The sequence below is a fragment of the Phalangium opilio genome, unplaced genomic scaffold (assembly GCF_054372755.1).
Source record: "Phalangium opilio isolate 3A_F unplaced genomic scaffold, DU_Popi_V2 ptg000070l_1, whole genome shotgun sequence".
NCBI classification, from domain to species: Eukaryota; Metazoa; Arthropoda; class Arachnida; order Opiliones; family Phalangiidae; genus Phalangium; species Phalangium opilio.
In genome coordinates, this window is record NW_028324182.1 from 14,991,024 (window position 1) to 15,005,812 (window position 14,789).

The window sequence follows — 14,789 nt, forward strand, 5'->3', positions numbered from 1 at the left end:
AATGAACTTTAAGTTATTTCACAGCTTTTTCTTAATAAGGCGATTATTAAATCGTGTTTCATACGTAAATAGGGTAAAACTAGCCTAAAAATTTCTTATAAATAAAAATTGAACGTAATATTAATTAATATAGGTGTAATTTATAATAGGCGAGTCTCGTGAACCGAAAACTTTTAAGAATAACAACAACTTTGTGTAGACGTGATAGATTTTTCTGTTTAGTTTAATAGTTAAATTTAAATTTAAATCTAAAGCTTAGGCCTAGCTCAATGAATCATATCGAAAAAAAAAGAATTAAAAGGTTAAGAGGTCAGAGGTCAAAAATGTTGAAATTAAATCCCCTAATCTTTCCTCCCTAAATTGTAAAAATTTAAAATGTTACTTAATTTTTTTTTTTTTTTGTCTTCCTAAGAAAAGTATTTTTTTTAAGTTACGTAACGTAAAAAGTATGTAGCGTTTCTTTATAGTCGAACCTCTTCTCTAGCTGAATGTATAAATGACAAAAATGTTACTCGTAAACCTTTCAGTGTGCTGTTAAAACTATACAATCCAAAAAAATATCTTTATTTTATAATCAGAATCTCAACGTATTTATTGTTAATCCCTCCGTAATTGTCCTAAACGTTAACGGAACAAAATGTTTATGCCCATTTCAAGGTCACAATAATAGTAATAATAGGCGTATAATATTTTGTAAGCCTTTGTCTAAATATATGTCTCGAGATTGTTTTATTAAATTTTTTATTTTTTTTTTTTAGAAGGGCGCGGATTATATTTAAGCCTCGCTAGATTCAAGAAACAAATTAAGAAAGAAACAAAAAAAAATATATTTCTAGTAGATTTGACAAAGTTATACGGGAACAATTTTTATTTGCAACGTGTATTTTTAGGCTTACGTAATAATTTATAATCGTAAGCCTTTTTTTACATTTTGGTTTATACACTTTTGTAAGGATTAAAAAAAAGAAAAGGTTTTATAAATGTTCTTGTATCAAATTTATCAGAAAAAAATAAAGATAAAAGTTTGAGTCTGCATTTTAAAATAAAAAAAAACTATTTAGAACATTTTTATTTAAATTATATCACCACGTGTTTCAGATTTCCAATTTGCGCGCCGCCAAATTGAACAAAGAACCGGGAATCCCGCGCGCATGCGCAGACTCATATTTGGCAGATGCAAGCAATTTTTCGCCAATCGCCATATCCCAGTTTCGCGCCTTTCTGGTGATGGTGTGAGACCGTGGCTTCTTCTCACGCTTTGTAGTTAAGTATCAGAAATTCAAGATTTAACTTTGTTGATAACATTTGAATAATGAATACATCAACGTCAAAGCAAGATGACATCGATGGCAAAGGTTGGCTATTGGATTAATTAATTAATAATTAACGTCAAGCTTATGATTAGTTTTTTTTTCTTCTCAGAGCTTCAAGATCAGGGTTTTGCTGCTTTCTTTGCCAAACTACCACCAGTAATTAAATATATTAATTAACATTTGATTCTAATTAAACACTTAATTATAATTTATTCTCGTTAATTATTTAACACAGAAACCTGACACGACAATTAGATTTTTTGATAGAAATGTATGTTAATGAGTCAACATTGTATGTATAAGGTTCCTTCTTTGAATTAACACCATTTGAACAATATAGGACTATTATACTGTTCATGGCAATGATGCCAACTTTGTTGCGAAGGAATTTTATAAAACAATGGCTGTTCTTAAACGCCATAAAACGGAACCCATAGATTTGAACTACATCAATATATCAAAATCCAATTTTGAGAATTTGATCCAAGACTTATTATTAGTTAGAAGATATTGTATTGAGATTTACAAAAGAGTTGGTGGCAGAAGCTCGGAATTTGTATTCAATTGCAAAGTAAGCTAGGTCTTATTTGTATTCTTAAATTAAATCGTAATGCGTAATTAAATTAACCACCCAGGCTTCACCCGCTAATTTAACGGAGATTGAAGACTTACTCTTCACCCAATCAAATGAAGTTACTGATTCTCAAGGTGTAATTGCTGTAAAAGTCAGGAAAGATAAACATCAAACGGTATTTTTTGATTATATTCATTTCTAATTAAAGATAATTAACTTAAAATTAATTTAGATTGTAGGGGTATCTTGTGGGGATGCTGTTTTGAGAAAAATACAAGTTGCCGAATTCTTAGACGATGATGGATTCTCTTTCCTTCAAGTATGCCAAATATTATCCACGACTGAACAGTCAATATATAATCTTTGAATATATTTTTTTTAGGCAGTTATAGTTCAATTAGGCCCTAAAGAATGCCTAATTCCTAGTTCAATTGGTGATCAAGGCGCTGTGTACAAAGTTATCAAAGAAATGGCTGAAAGGAACCATCTTCTTGTAACGGAATGCAAAGCTTCCGCGCATTTCAGTGTTAAAGATAATATGGCTGATTTGAATCGACTTGTAAAGTTTCGAAAAGGTGAACAACAACAAATAAGTAGTAGGCCAGAATATGAATTATCTATTGCTATGAGTTGCACCGTTGCAGTGATTAAGTATTTAGATGTAAGTATAATTAGAATTGATTTAATTTTGATTAAGAATGTCTTAATGATTTTATCTCACAGCTGATGAAAGATGAAAAAAACTATGGCCAATTTACATTAAATACATTCCAACCTGAACAATATGTTAGATTGGATGTTTCTGCGGTGAAAGCGTTGGCAATTTTACCAAAATCTCCGAAAGACAGTAGGCGCGGTTGCTCCAATAAATTGGCCATATGTCTAATCAGCGCCACTAGCGGATGGTCTGAAACCTATTCCCATAGAGTCTAGGTATATTTAAGCGGGTTTGCAGAATTTCCGTCAGATGGCGCGGCGTTCGAGCCACCTGGCGGAAATTAGCCTTATTCCTTATCAGCGCCACCTACCCATAGCGGCGACTTTGAGAACTACTGTAAGCGGCAAGCCAATCAGATGTCGCTAAAATCTGGTGACGTCACTGACTGGCACTCTCGGGTCTTACCAAAAATGACGTCACCAGATTTTAGCGACATCTGATTGGCTTGCCGCTTACAGTAGTTCTCAAAGTCGCCGCTATGGGTAGGTGGCGCTGATAAGGAATAAGGCTAATTCTGCAAACCCGCTTAAATATACCTAGACTCTATGGGAATAGGTTTCAGACCATCCGCTAGTGGCGCTGATTAGACATATGGCCAATTGAGTGGTTTGTTTAGTTGACTATAAGGTTTTTTATAGCTGGGGCTGGACATTCCATGTTGGGACTTTTGAATAAGTGTAGAACAGCGGGCGGTCAAAGACTTTTATCACAATGGCTTAAACAGCCTTTAATTGATATTGCCAAGATTAGTAAGTTAATTATTATAATCCTTCAGTTCCAGAGATAATTTAATATATTTTGTTGCTTAATTCAGATGAAAGACTCGATGTGGTTGAAGCGTTAGTTGAAAATAACGAATTACGTCAAACTCTTCATGATATTTCACTCAGAAAAGTCCCCGATCTTCAAAGATTCTCTACAAAATTTCAAAGAAGGAAAGCAACTTTACAAGATTGTTACAGAATTTATTTGTCAGTTCAACATCTGGAAAAGTTGAGGAAATTGTTGAGTAGTCATGAAGGAAAACACAAGCGTCAAATAGAACATTTGTTCTGTCAACCCATAAAAGAACTGGAAAAAGATTTTGAGAAGTATCTTGAGATGGTCGAGTCCACAATTGATTTGGATGAAGTTGAAAAAGGAGAGTATTTGATTCGTTCAGATTTGGATGAAGAATTGAAAGGTAAGAAACTATAAGTTTTATTTAAGGAAAAGTTTAGGTAATATAATAATATGTCTAAATATAAAAGGAAAAATATTAAAAAAGAAATAAATTATCTCTTATTATAAAATAATACGCATTTAATTAGTCTTAAAAACGAGGACTACTGCGCCGCCATTGCTTTAGTGACGTCTGTTAGCCACCCCTTATGGGATTGGTTGAATTCTCACAGGCTCAGAGAGAGGTTAGGGGAATAGCACACTCGATCACGCGCGTAGAGGTTCGATTTATCGGACGCCACTAAAGCAATGGCGGATTGCGCAGTAGTCCTCGTTATTAAAACTAATTAAATGTACTAATTAGCCTTATTCCTGATCAGCGCCATCTACCCATAGCGGTGACTTTGAGAACTACTGTAAGCGGCAAGCCAATCAGATGTCGCTAAAATCTGGTGACGTCATTTTTGGTAAGACTCGAGAGTGCCAGTCAGTGACGTCACCAGATTTTAGCGACATCTGATTGGCTTACCGCTTACAGTAGTTCTCAAAGTCGCCGCTATGGGTAGGTGGCGCTGATCAGGAATAAGGCTAATTATTTTGTAATAAGAGATCATTTCGATGCTTTATTTTAGAATTGAGGCAAAATTTAGATGATTTGGAGGAAGATATTCGCAAAGACGCTAAACGTACTGCTGTTGATTTGGGTATTGATGGGGACAAAGTTTTAAAGTTAGAGAAAAATGCTCAAATTGGTTGGCATTATCGTATTACGCGAAAGGAAGAGAAAATTTTAAGAAATCGTAAAAATTATTACACAATTGATGCAAAAAATAACGGGGTCAGATTCCATAGTTCAAATTTAAGACAATTGAACAGTGACTTCGTTTCTTTGAGAGATAATGTTGAATTGCAACAAAAGAAAGTTGTTGATCTGGTGATTGAAATCGCTGGTGAGTTTAATTAACTCCTTTAACTTGGACTCTTTGAGTTAACACTTAATTTTAGCTGGTTATTGCGAACCTTTGAGTCGTCTTTGCGATATTATGTCTCATTTGGATGTGTTGGTCTCATTCTCAATGGCGTCCATCATGGCGCCGAGACCCTACGTTCGACCTATTATGAAGGAAAAAGGTTCAGGTGTAATAAATCTAGTAGAAGCTCGACATCCCTTAGTTGAAGTTCATAAAACAGTGTCTTTTGTTGCTAATGATATCAAATTAGATCATGGTAATAGCGAAATTTTGTTCAGATAACATAAAATTATCAGGGGTGTGCGAGTACTCGTTAAGTTCGAGTACTCGACTCGATACTCGATAACAACACATTGAGATACTCGAGACAGATTCGAGTAGCTTTTTAACATCTTAAATACTCGGACAAATACTCGAGTCCGAGGCTTACAACTATAGCAGACGATGAGTTCATGAGCATTTATTTTGAAAATCAATTGTTCAATGTTTAATTGATCACTAACAATCTTTTTGAACTAGTTCGATATTAGATAATTGAAAATCTTCGTTATTTTCAAGAAATTTACAAAATTGCTACTCGACAAGTCAATATTTGAGACTCGATAATTACTCGAACAGAACCAAAATTTGACCTTATCTAAATACTCGATACTCGAAAGTATTTTTGAGACTCGGCTCGATACTCGATAAGAAATTAGTTCCGATACTCGGACTCGACTCGAAACCGAAACAAACGGGACTCGCACACCACTGAAAATTATGCCTTAAAAGGTGTAATGTTATCTCACCTGAACGTTCCTTTGAAAGTACTGATTATTCTATAGATGATTCCATATTTCATATAATAACCGGGCCAAATATGGGTGGAAAGTCAACTTATATTCGTTCAATCGCATTAAATGTATTAATGGCGCAAATTGGGTGTTTTGTCGCTTGCGATCGGGCTGAAATAAGCGCGGTAGATTCGATAATGACTAGAGTAGGGGCTGGCGATAAACCTACTAGAGGAATATCAACTTTTATGGCGGAAATGCTCGAAACTTCCGCCATATTGAGGGTAAGATCAAGTCCCTCAGTCCTACAGTATAACTAACTAACTTAAGTTTCATCTCGCGTCGTTAGTCCGCCACAAAGTATTCCTTAATTATTATAGACGAGTTAGGCAGAGGGACATCGACTTATGATGGTTTTGGTCTAGCTTGGGCCATTTCCGAGTAAGTGCAATTCAATTCAATTCAAAGCGGTTTAGTTTGGTCCTTTGCAATCATTAATAGTTGAATTGTTCTTGCAATTGCATTGTTAAAGGCATTTGTGCAAGAAAACTCAATCTTTTACGTTATTCGCGACTCATTTCCATGAATTGACTTATTTGTCCGATGAAATACCTCAAGTTAAGAACTTTCACGTTACCGCTCTTATTAAAGATGAAGATTTTGTACTTTTGTACAAAGTTGAACGTGGAGTTTGTGATCAAAGTTTCGGGATTGAAGTAGCGGAATTAGCGCATTTTCCTAAGCACATTATTCAAGTTAATTAAATGTCGTTAATTGAATTAATTTGAGCTTTATTTAAAGTTTAAATTGGTTTTTTAGATGGCTAGGGATAAGATTAGCGAATTCGAAGCTTTAGAGGGTTGTAATTTCATGAAAGGAAAGCGGTGCGATGAACCTAGTGCTAAACGAAGAAAAACTGAGGTTGTTAATTGGCCATATGTCTAATCAGCGCCACTAGCGGATGGTCTGAAAACTACTCCCATAGAGTCTAGGTATATTTAAGCGGGTTTGCAGAATTTCCGTCAGATGGCGCGGCATTCGAGCCACCTGGCGGAAATTAGCCTTATTCCTTATCAGCGCCATCTACCCATAGCGGCGACTTTGAGAACTACTGTAAGCGGCAAGCCAATCAGATGTCGCTAAAATCTGGTGACGTAATTTTTGGTAAGACCCGAGAGTGCCAGTCAGTGACGTCACCAGATTTTAGCGACATCTGATTGGCTTGCCGCTTACAGTAGTTCTCAAAGTCGCCGCTATGGGTAGGTGGCGCTGATAAGGAACAAGGCTAATTTCCGCCAGGTGACTCGAACGCCGCGCCATCTGACGGAAATTCTGCAAACCCGCTTAAATATACCTATACTCTATGGGAGTAGTTTTCAGACCATCCGCTAGTGGCGCTGATTAGACATATGGCCAATTAGTGCGCGGTTAATTAATTAAATTGGCGATATTAATTGCGGTGTTTTTAGGAAGCGGATGAAATTATTAGCGATTTTCTTGAAAAAGTTAAAGCTTTACCGATTGATAAAATGACTGATGATGAAATTGCGCAGGAAATGGAAAAACTTAAGTTGGAAGTTAAGAAATGCGACAATGCTCAAATTCAAAAGTTGATTGAGCTTGCGACAACCAATAAGAAAAAGGTTTGAAACTGATATATTGACTTGAGAAGAATATTTTTTTTTCTTTAATTGTATTGAAGTGTTTGTTCATTAAAAAAATTGTAAAATATATTTGTGAGAAAGATTTGTTTAAAAAAAAAAAAACCAAAAAAGTTTATATATACACAAGTGTTAAAATATGAGTTGATTAGGGAAAGGAACAATTGTTCAAAAGTGGTGTCGTTTCATCAACTTCGTAACTGTAATGGTTTTGTTCTTCATTGGCTGATTGAATACCACCTTGGGGTGAGGCCGAGGTAAGTGGTTCACGGTGCCAGTCGTTTTCACTTTGAGTTAGTTTGTTATTTCGAAAACCCTAATTTAATTTGGAAACAACTTTATTGTATTAACTTTAGTTAAAAACCCTTACAAAAAAATAAAATAAAAAAAAAAATCGTAATCTTTGAAGTTAAATAATTAACAAACCGTTATTCTGGCCAATCTAAGGGCGTGACCCATTTGATATCTCATCAATTCAGTATCAGATTCGTCGTAAATTTCCTCTTGAATCAATTCCTCTATCACATCCTCTAACGTTATAATTCCTACTACTTCGGCCTAAGTGTTAATAAAATTATTATCGGAAACATTTTAATGATGTTTTTGAACCTTTTTATCTATTTATTAACGCGAAAATTGGAAGAAAAATGACCTACTTCCGGTTTGGGATCAGTTTTCAATTGATCACGTTCTAAACCCTCGCTGTTATGTACGATAGCCAAATGACCTATTAACCCCCGAAGAAAAATAATTTGTTTTATCTAAATTTTAAACTTTGTTTCTATGTTTTGGGGTTTTTTTTTCAATACTTTTTCCAGTTTGAAAAACATTTAGAAGTTCGTATAGAGACATAAGGTCGTGAACCCTATACACTGGTTTCATGCAACGCGTTCCCAGTAAATTTAGTAAGGGTGCTCCGTGACTCGAATTTAGGAAAATTAGGGACTTTACTAGTAGAATACCAACGACGTTATTTGGTTGCGAATGGTATATTGGGATACGAGAATGTCCCGCCCACATTATCTGAAAAATTTGGTTATTAGGTCTTATCTTTTTTTTTAAAAAAGAATTTTGAAATAGTTACTTTTTGAAGCATAGTGTCAGTTAATGCAGCTTCCGTGTTCAACTTGAATACGCTTGCCCAAGGTATCATTGCATCTCGGACCTTCTTCGATGCCAATTCTAAAGCACCCTGTCATATATTGTCATACATTAGATTACAATTACTGTGAAAACCAATTTGGCGAACTTTAAACCTTTATAATGAGAATTTCGTCTTGACATAATGGTTCCTCATTAGCGTCATTATGTTCAGTTGGATGATTTTCACCATGCATACCAACTAAAACCTTATGGTGAAAAGGAATTCTTTATATATGTTCAAAAAACTAAAATGGATATGTCAGCCTAACTCTAGACTATGAGGAGAGATAGAGTATAACCTTGAAGGCCTTTGATAGCGCTATAAGGTTAGATTGATAATTTTACCTTTAGTTCAGCCCGTCTATAAAAGGTTCCATGTTCTTCGCCCAAAATGCAGTCCAATAGTTTAGAAATGGGGTAAGCAATGACGAAACTTATTGCCATTAAGGCATAAACTAGTCTAAAGATTTAATTAATATTCTTCAGGTTTAAATTTAAACATTTGCAATCTTACGGAGACAGCGCGGCTCCAATTGCTAAACCATATCTCGTGCACAGAGCTTGAGGAACGATTCTGTATTGTTAAGTAAGTAATTACGCAACGTTAAGTATGAATTAATTAAATTACTTATTAACACTTCTTACTCTCCAAATAGAAGTACGGCAGTTACCGAAACCAAGATGGCCGTAATTGGATCTGAAATTCTATCCAGGCATAATGGCATTGTTTCAACAGCAGCCGCGTTTGAAAGTAGAAGCGTGACCAAAAGTAAGTGATGTCTTTCTACCAACGGGATTATTTTGGCAGCGTGTTTTCTTTCATGAGGTTTTCCACCTTCTTGTAAAACTTTTAAACTCGTCAAGTCTAACGATAAGAGTCCCATCGTTAAACCAGACATCAATCCTTTTAATTAATTGCGGAGTCAATTAGTTCATTTGTATTTCGAAAATTATTTAGTAAGATGTAAATGTTCCATTGTTTCTAGCATTAGTAGTGTCATACTTATGGAACATATGTCATAAACTTATTGTAAAAGTCTTTACCAGCAATCAAGACAAGCCCGCAGTAAATTCCCGCGTAGATCCAAAATCTATTATCGTCGTAGGAAATTGGTCCTTCTTCTTCCACGTACAGAATTCCATCGCACGATAATTTCTTTCCAATTACTTTACAAATTATACTAATGTTTTCATGAAATTCCATCAATACTGAAAATTGAATATTGAATATCAATTTGGTCGATAACAGTGTAGATTAGTCATAATTATAAAGAATTAGGAACTTACGATATATGAGATTCCTTAGACCAGACGCGTTTCCAATTTCCTTATTTACGTATTTATATCTGCGTGGGTGAGAGAAAAGTAAACACTTAAGTCAACTAAAACTACGTATATACGAAAATTAAACTTTAGCCTTACAGTGGTGAAAGTTATACTTACGATCCTGAGGTCTTATCTGACAGTCACAAGGGGGAAAACCAATATTTCTATTATTACTAATTTAAATAGAAATCGAGCAAACTATGATTATCTTTGGAAAACTGATCAAAGTTTAATTCCTTCCCTCCCCCCTTTCATCCCAAAATATATTTTAATCAGATATCGAATGAAGTTCACGTGATATATTTTATTAATATAGATTAGAACGATCTATTGCCCTAATTAGACCTCTCTCCCCCTCCCACTAATTATGGATTTTTTTAAACTTTATTATCAATATTTGCTACTTACTAACCTCATTTGTTAAGAAAAAATGACTTTTAACCTCAAAAAACGCAAAAACAAGATTATTCTTTTAGTTTAGCCTAATTTAATTCAATAACAGTAAAGCACCCTTGACTTTATTAATTGCTAATTAATGCGGTTTTATTTTCACACGTACTTTTTTAAAAAAATTAAAACCAGTTTTAATCAGGACAAAAGATTGATTTAATCAAATATATATGTACATGATAATGATATTGATATTGAAGGTTGGATTTAACATAGATACTGTTGAAGTAATTCGCGTTCTTGTTTGAAAAATGTAACTAGAAGTTGTTCCAAACTGTCCTCGCATCGGCACATTTGTTTTTCCATGGACATTTTGAGGTCTTCTTTGGCGCCACGGTTTATTCCTCTTGTTACTGCCCTTTGCCTATGAATAAAACGAAAATTTTCCCGCATTTTATATTAATAATAAGATAATAGCATAAGAATTTTCAGCCTTGAAATCCCTGTAATCTTTGTCATCGAATTTAGCATTTCATATATCGCGCCATTTTTACTTTTCCCGCCAAAACGCAACTTTGCTTGCGTGATCGAGTTTGCTATGAATACACGTTTTCAGTAGTAGTGCGCATGCGCGAGATTCTAGGAAGGCCGCGGAAGTCTCGAGTCGCGAAGTTACTGCCCTTTGCCTATGAATAAAACGAAATTTTTTCCTCATTTTATATTAATAATAAAATAATAGCGTAAGAATTCTCAGCCTTGAATCGCCCTGTAATCTTTGTCATCGAATTTATCATTTCAAATATCGCGCCATTTTTACTTTTCCCGCCAAAACGCATCTTTGCTTGCGTGATCGAGTTTGCTATTAATAGTCATAGCGCGCATGCGCGAGAATCTAGGGAGGCCGCGGAAGTCTCGAGTCGCGAACGCGCTTTGATTTTTGTAAGCCTTGGCTTAGTATTCCAAAAGTTCTTAACTAAAGTATTTAAATTAAGTATAACTTACTTGACGCTTTGAGATGGCATTGCGACCAAATTTAAGGTAACGTTTCCTCCAGTTGATGTAGTTAGAAACATGAATTCTTCCAGAAAATCAGGATCTTTTTTGGGTTAGAAGTTAAGGAAAAGAAAGTCATCATGACCACATTGACCAAAATGACCAGTAATCAGTTAGGCCTAACGTATTAAAAGGATACTGATTATGTAGTTGTAGAAAAGCCTGTATGAAAATGTTTGCTGGGCTTTTATTATTTCGATTAGTTGTAAGAAATCATCTTCTTGAATAGGCCAACAATATTGTGTTAGGACTATAAGATGACCTAAAACAAAGTCATCCTTTAAGCCTAATGTGTTCAAGGCCCGTTTTTTGAAACAAATAGTAATCATTGTAATGCAGTAATCCAATATATCCAGTGAACTTAGCTTCAGAAAATGTAGATTCCGTCCTAAATTATTAATTAGTAGGTTAATCCAAGTAATAATTAAGGAAAAATGAAATGAGCTTTTATGTTACCAGATTTCTTGTGTAGCTTGTTCAACAAAGAAGCATTGCTATTTATGTATTTTGTATTTAAAAACGTAGTATCTTCCGCAAATGAGCAGATTACATCCAAAAAGCAATCACAAGCTCTCTTTTAATGAAAAAATTAATTAGATTAAAGCAGTTTAGTTTAATCATGATTAAGTTAAATTAAATACAATTACCGCAATATTTCCCATACACCAAAAACTACTGGCAAGTTGCAGATTTTGCTTCATCTATAAACAAACCCAAAACCTGGTTAATTTTAATTTTAACTGAAGTTAAAATTAAAATTAACCAGGTTTTAATTTAAATATTAACTTTAGAATGAAGTGGTTCATCCTTCTTCTGATACTTAAGAACCGTATGAACTGCATCTTGATGCAACCCTTGAAAAACCTGCGAATCTATAAAAAATTCCTGAAACCAGGGCCAATTATCCATTTGTAAATGTTGGGAGAGACTTTTAAACTCTGCAATGCAATAATTAATTAACTGCAATTAACAACAATGATGTTAATTAATGGCAAGAACTAAATCAATCCCTGACCTTTCTTAAGAGAATTATGAGATTGAATTAGTAACCAACATCTTGCTGCCACCATAAATGATTGAGTTAAGATTGCGGATATGTCGGGTGGTGTATCAAGACTGACAGTTAATGAGGTATTAAGTATATCATCCTTGACCTCGGGGTCAGATTTCCTCTTTTTATGTTTAGGCATTTCATTTGGGTTAATATCAGTGATTATAAGCTCGGGTGGTCTTTCAACCAAAATAAATTGAGTTGTTATCGAAGATTGCGTCACTCCTTCATTAATTAAAATTAATTAAGCTAATTTTTATTAAAATTTAATTGGCCTTATTCCTGATCAGCGCCACCTACCCATAGCGGCGACTTTGAGAACTACTGTAAGCGGCAAGCCAATCAGATATCGCTAAAATCTGGTGACGTCACTGACTGGCACTCTCGGGTCTTACCAAAAATGACGTCACCAGATTTTAGCGACATCTGATTGGCTTGCCGCTTACAGTAGTTCTCAAAGTCACCGCTATGGGTAGATGGCGCTGATCAGGAATAAGGCTAATTAACTATTTACCAGAAAACCACTCCGGGTTTAAACTCTTTGCAAAATTATATAAACTGTGTAGGAAAACCAAAACAGTGCAGAAAAATATCTGTCTATTATTAGATGACATTGAATCATCGGTATTGGGTTCAAAAGGGGTGGAGGCCGGAACTTGAACTCCTTTTTGTTGAACAAAGGTAGCGATTCTTTGCCATCTAGCGTCATCACTTAAATTAGCACTAAATACGTCACCCAATTCCCAGTTTAGTAATTGGGCAGCTGATGCCATTAAAGAGAATAATTTAGGCCAAGTATCGGTATTGGGTGAATCAAATGATATAGAGGGTTTTCCAACTGGTCCTTGAAGACCCATAACATTGTCAGTGGGAGTTTGGGGTCTAGAATTAATGGTTAAGATTAGTTTACAGCTATCAAGGGTGGAGTTAATAGCGTACTTGTTTTTCAAGTTAGTTTGAAAGGCAAAGCCAACGTAAAATTCAATTGATTTTTGGAGTAATCTAAAGATTAGTTTAGGGGGGATTGAGGCTTCTTGGCTTTTTAAAATCAGTGGTAGGACTTCGGTAACTAATAATTGGCGATATCCATTAACTGGACTTTGATAATGTCCGTGTTTTTCAGCACTGAATAATGTTTCAATCAGTTTAACACCGTGATTTCCAATTTTTTGGGGGAACATGTTTAATAGTAATAGCATGAGTTGACAATGTTCCATAGTGTCTTCACTATGATCTAAAGGACAAGTTGCTTATAATTCGTATGAGATATTTAAAATAGATTGCATTTAAGTAGTTGTAAGTGACCTGCAACAGTTACAATCATTCCATGTTGAACTTCAGTTGATAATTTATGAAAGAGATCTCGATACCTCTGCAAATCTTTTGACTCTGATTTTAATGATTCTGTTATCTTTTTCATTTCAGCCCATAATGCGGGCTCTTCCGAGAAATTCTGCGCGCCACTTATTTCATATGAACAAAGATACAACTATCAAATTTAATACTTCAAAGGTGTTTGTTTCAACTTCTTTAAAAGGACCTACATTAATCCCTCCAAGCATTTTGACGCCTCTGGTATGTTACCGGCTTCATAAGCCATATTATATGCTTCATACTAATGTTAAATTTAAGTTAGAATACCCGCTTTTAATCGTAATTATGTTGGGTTGGCTTACTTGAACACTGAATGTTTGGGGAAATAAGGTTTTAGCAGTTATCATCCATGATTTGGCACTCCATGGGTCATTTTCTTTATATTTTCGCGCGGTTGCGATTAAATAATCTTCGTCGCTAATATTATCAGATAAGAATTGTATTTTTGACATGTTTAATTGGTTAAATCTAACGCGAACCGAAACTAATTCCCGCCAAAATCTGACAACTGTCAACAAACGGTAGCAGACGATGTAGCAGACTAGTATGCCAAAGTTCCTAGTTGCAAATGTGACGTCACATACGCGACTTACGCGCAGGGTGGGAAATAAGGATTTTTTTAAACTGGACATTGGGCCAGCAACCCCCCAGGCCTGGAATAAATAAACTGGTCCATGACCATTGACCAGAGCGCGTCGTCTGCTAAACTAAAGAAGTGGGCAATTAAAATAGTTGAGATATTAACTGGACCCTGTTTACCCTAGAATTTTCTTAGTGGTCCCGTGGACCACTGACCCCCCTCCGATTTAATTTTTAAACTGGTCCAGGCAATTTTTAAACTGGTCATTTGCCCTGTGCCACCGCCTTATTTCCCACGCTGCTTACGCGCTTGTTTTTGGAAATGTGTGTGTGTTTTTGGCATCCCTGTTTTCATTATTATTTCTATAATTTTAAAATACAAACTTTTTGTATCCCACTTTATAACTCTTTATAACAATGGTTAGTTAACCGAAACTAAATTTAGACAAACACTTTCATCTTAAAGTCTTCTCTATCACTCGACCCAAATGCAACACCTACTCAAATAAATTAATAAATAAATCCAAAATAATTCATGCCTTCACGATTAGATAATTTTTTCTTTCTTTCTTAAAAGCCCAAGACCATTATTAAGTCTAGTGTTTATGTTTTTAATTCTAAAAAGCATCACCTAAAGCGCTTACCGATATTTGATTAAAAACCTGATATATTTCTTTCCTTCTCTTTTAACTTCTAAATAGC

At 34.9% G+C, this 14,789-nt stretch overlaps 3 protein-coding genes across 4 annotated transcripts; 1 reads left to right on the forward strand and 2 right to left on the reverse strand.

The window, feature by feature from the left end:
• Positions 1-1,195: 1,195 nt before the first annotated feature.
• Positions 1,196-7,243, forward strand: spel1 (DNA mismatch repair protein spel1). The gene is made up of 17 exons (XM_089843491.1): positions 1,196-1,355; positions 1,423-1,469; positions 1,549-1,584; positions 1,654-1,884; positions 1,949-2,062; positions 2,120-2,206; positions 2,270-2,548; positions 2,611-2,734; positions 3,244-3,354; positions 3,420-3,788; positions 4,399-4,716; positions 4,772-4,993; positions 5,562-5,794; positions 5,860-5,951; positions 6,043-6,265; positions 6,330-6,431; positions 6,980-7,243. Exons 1-17 carry the CDS (start codon positions 1,313-1,315, stop codon positions 7,157-7,159), a joined length of 2,811 nt encoding a protein of 936 aa, XP_089699617.1. The 5' UTR covers positions 1,196-1,312; the 3' UTR covers positions 7,160-7,243.
• LOC149661937 (uncharacterized) lies at positions 7,168-9,852 on the reverse strand. Its single transcript, XM_089843498.1, has 12 exons — positions 9,758-9,852; positions 9,602-9,660; positions 9,359-9,523; positions 8,960-9,218; positions 8,829-8,888; positions 8,660-8,774; positions 8,428-8,520; positions 8,256-8,363; positions 7,981-8,194; positions 7,828-7,898; positions 7,598-7,729; positions 7,168-7,487 (listed from the first exon to the last, which is right to left on the reverse strand). The coding sequence occupies exons 3-12, from the start codon at positions 9,516-9,518 to the stop codon at positions 7,320-7,322; spliced, it is 1,380 nt and encodes a 459-aa protein (XP_089699624.1). The 5' UTR covers positions 9,519-9,523; positions 9,602-9,660; positions 9,758-9,852; the 3' UTR covers positions 7,168-7,319.
• Positions 9,853-10,222: 370 nt separating this feature from the next.
• IntS10 (integrator complex subunit 10) lies at positions 10,223-14,052 on the reverse strand. 2 transcript variants are annotated; one of them, XM_089843492.1, is made up of 12 exons: positions 13,811-14,050; positions 13,679-13,749; positions 13,440-13,597; positions 13,074-13,368; positions 12,649-13,016; positions 12,099-12,359; positions 11,870-12,021; positions 11,731-11,784; positions 11,540-11,657; positions 11,223-11,471; positions 11,033-11,126; positions 10,223-10,454 (listed from the first exon to the last, which is right to left on the reverse strand). In XM_089843492.1, the coding sequence occupies exons 1-12, from the start codon at positions 13,958-13,960 to the stop codon at positions 10,298-10,300; spliced, it is 2,127 nt and encodes a 708-aa protein (XP_089699618.1). In that variant the 5' UTR covers positions 13,961-14,050; the 3' UTR covers positions 10,223-10,297. The 2 variants fall into 2 exon arrangements, with proteins under 2 accessions (XP_089699618.1, XP_089699619.1); XM_089843493.1 differs by lacking the exon at positions 10,223-10,454 and adding an exon at positions 10,516-10,716 and having other exon boundaries at positions 13,811-14,052.
• Positions 14,053-14,789: the final 737 nt, after the last annotated feature.

Bases quoted from the DNA above. Each gene is read 5' to 3' on its own strand.
- spel1 (XM_089843491.1), top strand. From the start codon at position 1,313: ATGAATACATCAACGTCAAAGCAAGATGACATCGATGGCAAAG. The intron at 1,356-1,422 runs GTTGGCTATTGG...TTTTCTTCTCAG, and splicing joins AGATGACATCGATGGCAAAG to AGCTTCAAGATCAGGGTTTT. The intron at 6,266-6,329 runs GTTAATTAAATG...TTGGTTTTTTAG, and splicing joins TTCCTAAGCACATTATTCAA to ATGGCTAGGGATAAGATTAG.
- LOC149661937 (XM_089843498.1), bottom strand. From the start codon at position 9,518: ATGGAATTTCATGAAAACATTAGTATAATTTGTAAAGTAATTGGAAAG. The intron at 8,889-8,959 runs GTAAGAAGTGTT...TTAACAATACAG, and splicing joins GCCGTACTTCTATTTGGAGA to AATCGTTCCTCAAGCTCTGT. The intron at 7,899-7,980 runs GTATTGAAAAAA...GGGGGTTAATAG, and splicing joins TGTTTTTCAAACTGGAAAAA to GTCATTTGGCTATCGTACAT.
- IntS10 (XM_089843492.1), bottom strand. From the start codon at position 13,960: ATGTCAAAAATACAATTCTTATCTGATAATATTAGCGACGAAGATTAT. The intron at 13,369-13,439 runs GTCACTTACAAC...CTTGTCCTTTAG, and splicing joins AATGATTGTAACTGTTGCAG to ATCATAGTGAAGACACTATG. The intron at 11,472-11,539 runs GTAACATAAAAG...TTAATAATTTAG, and splicing joins CAAGCTACACAAGAAATCTG to GACGGAATCTACATTTTCTG.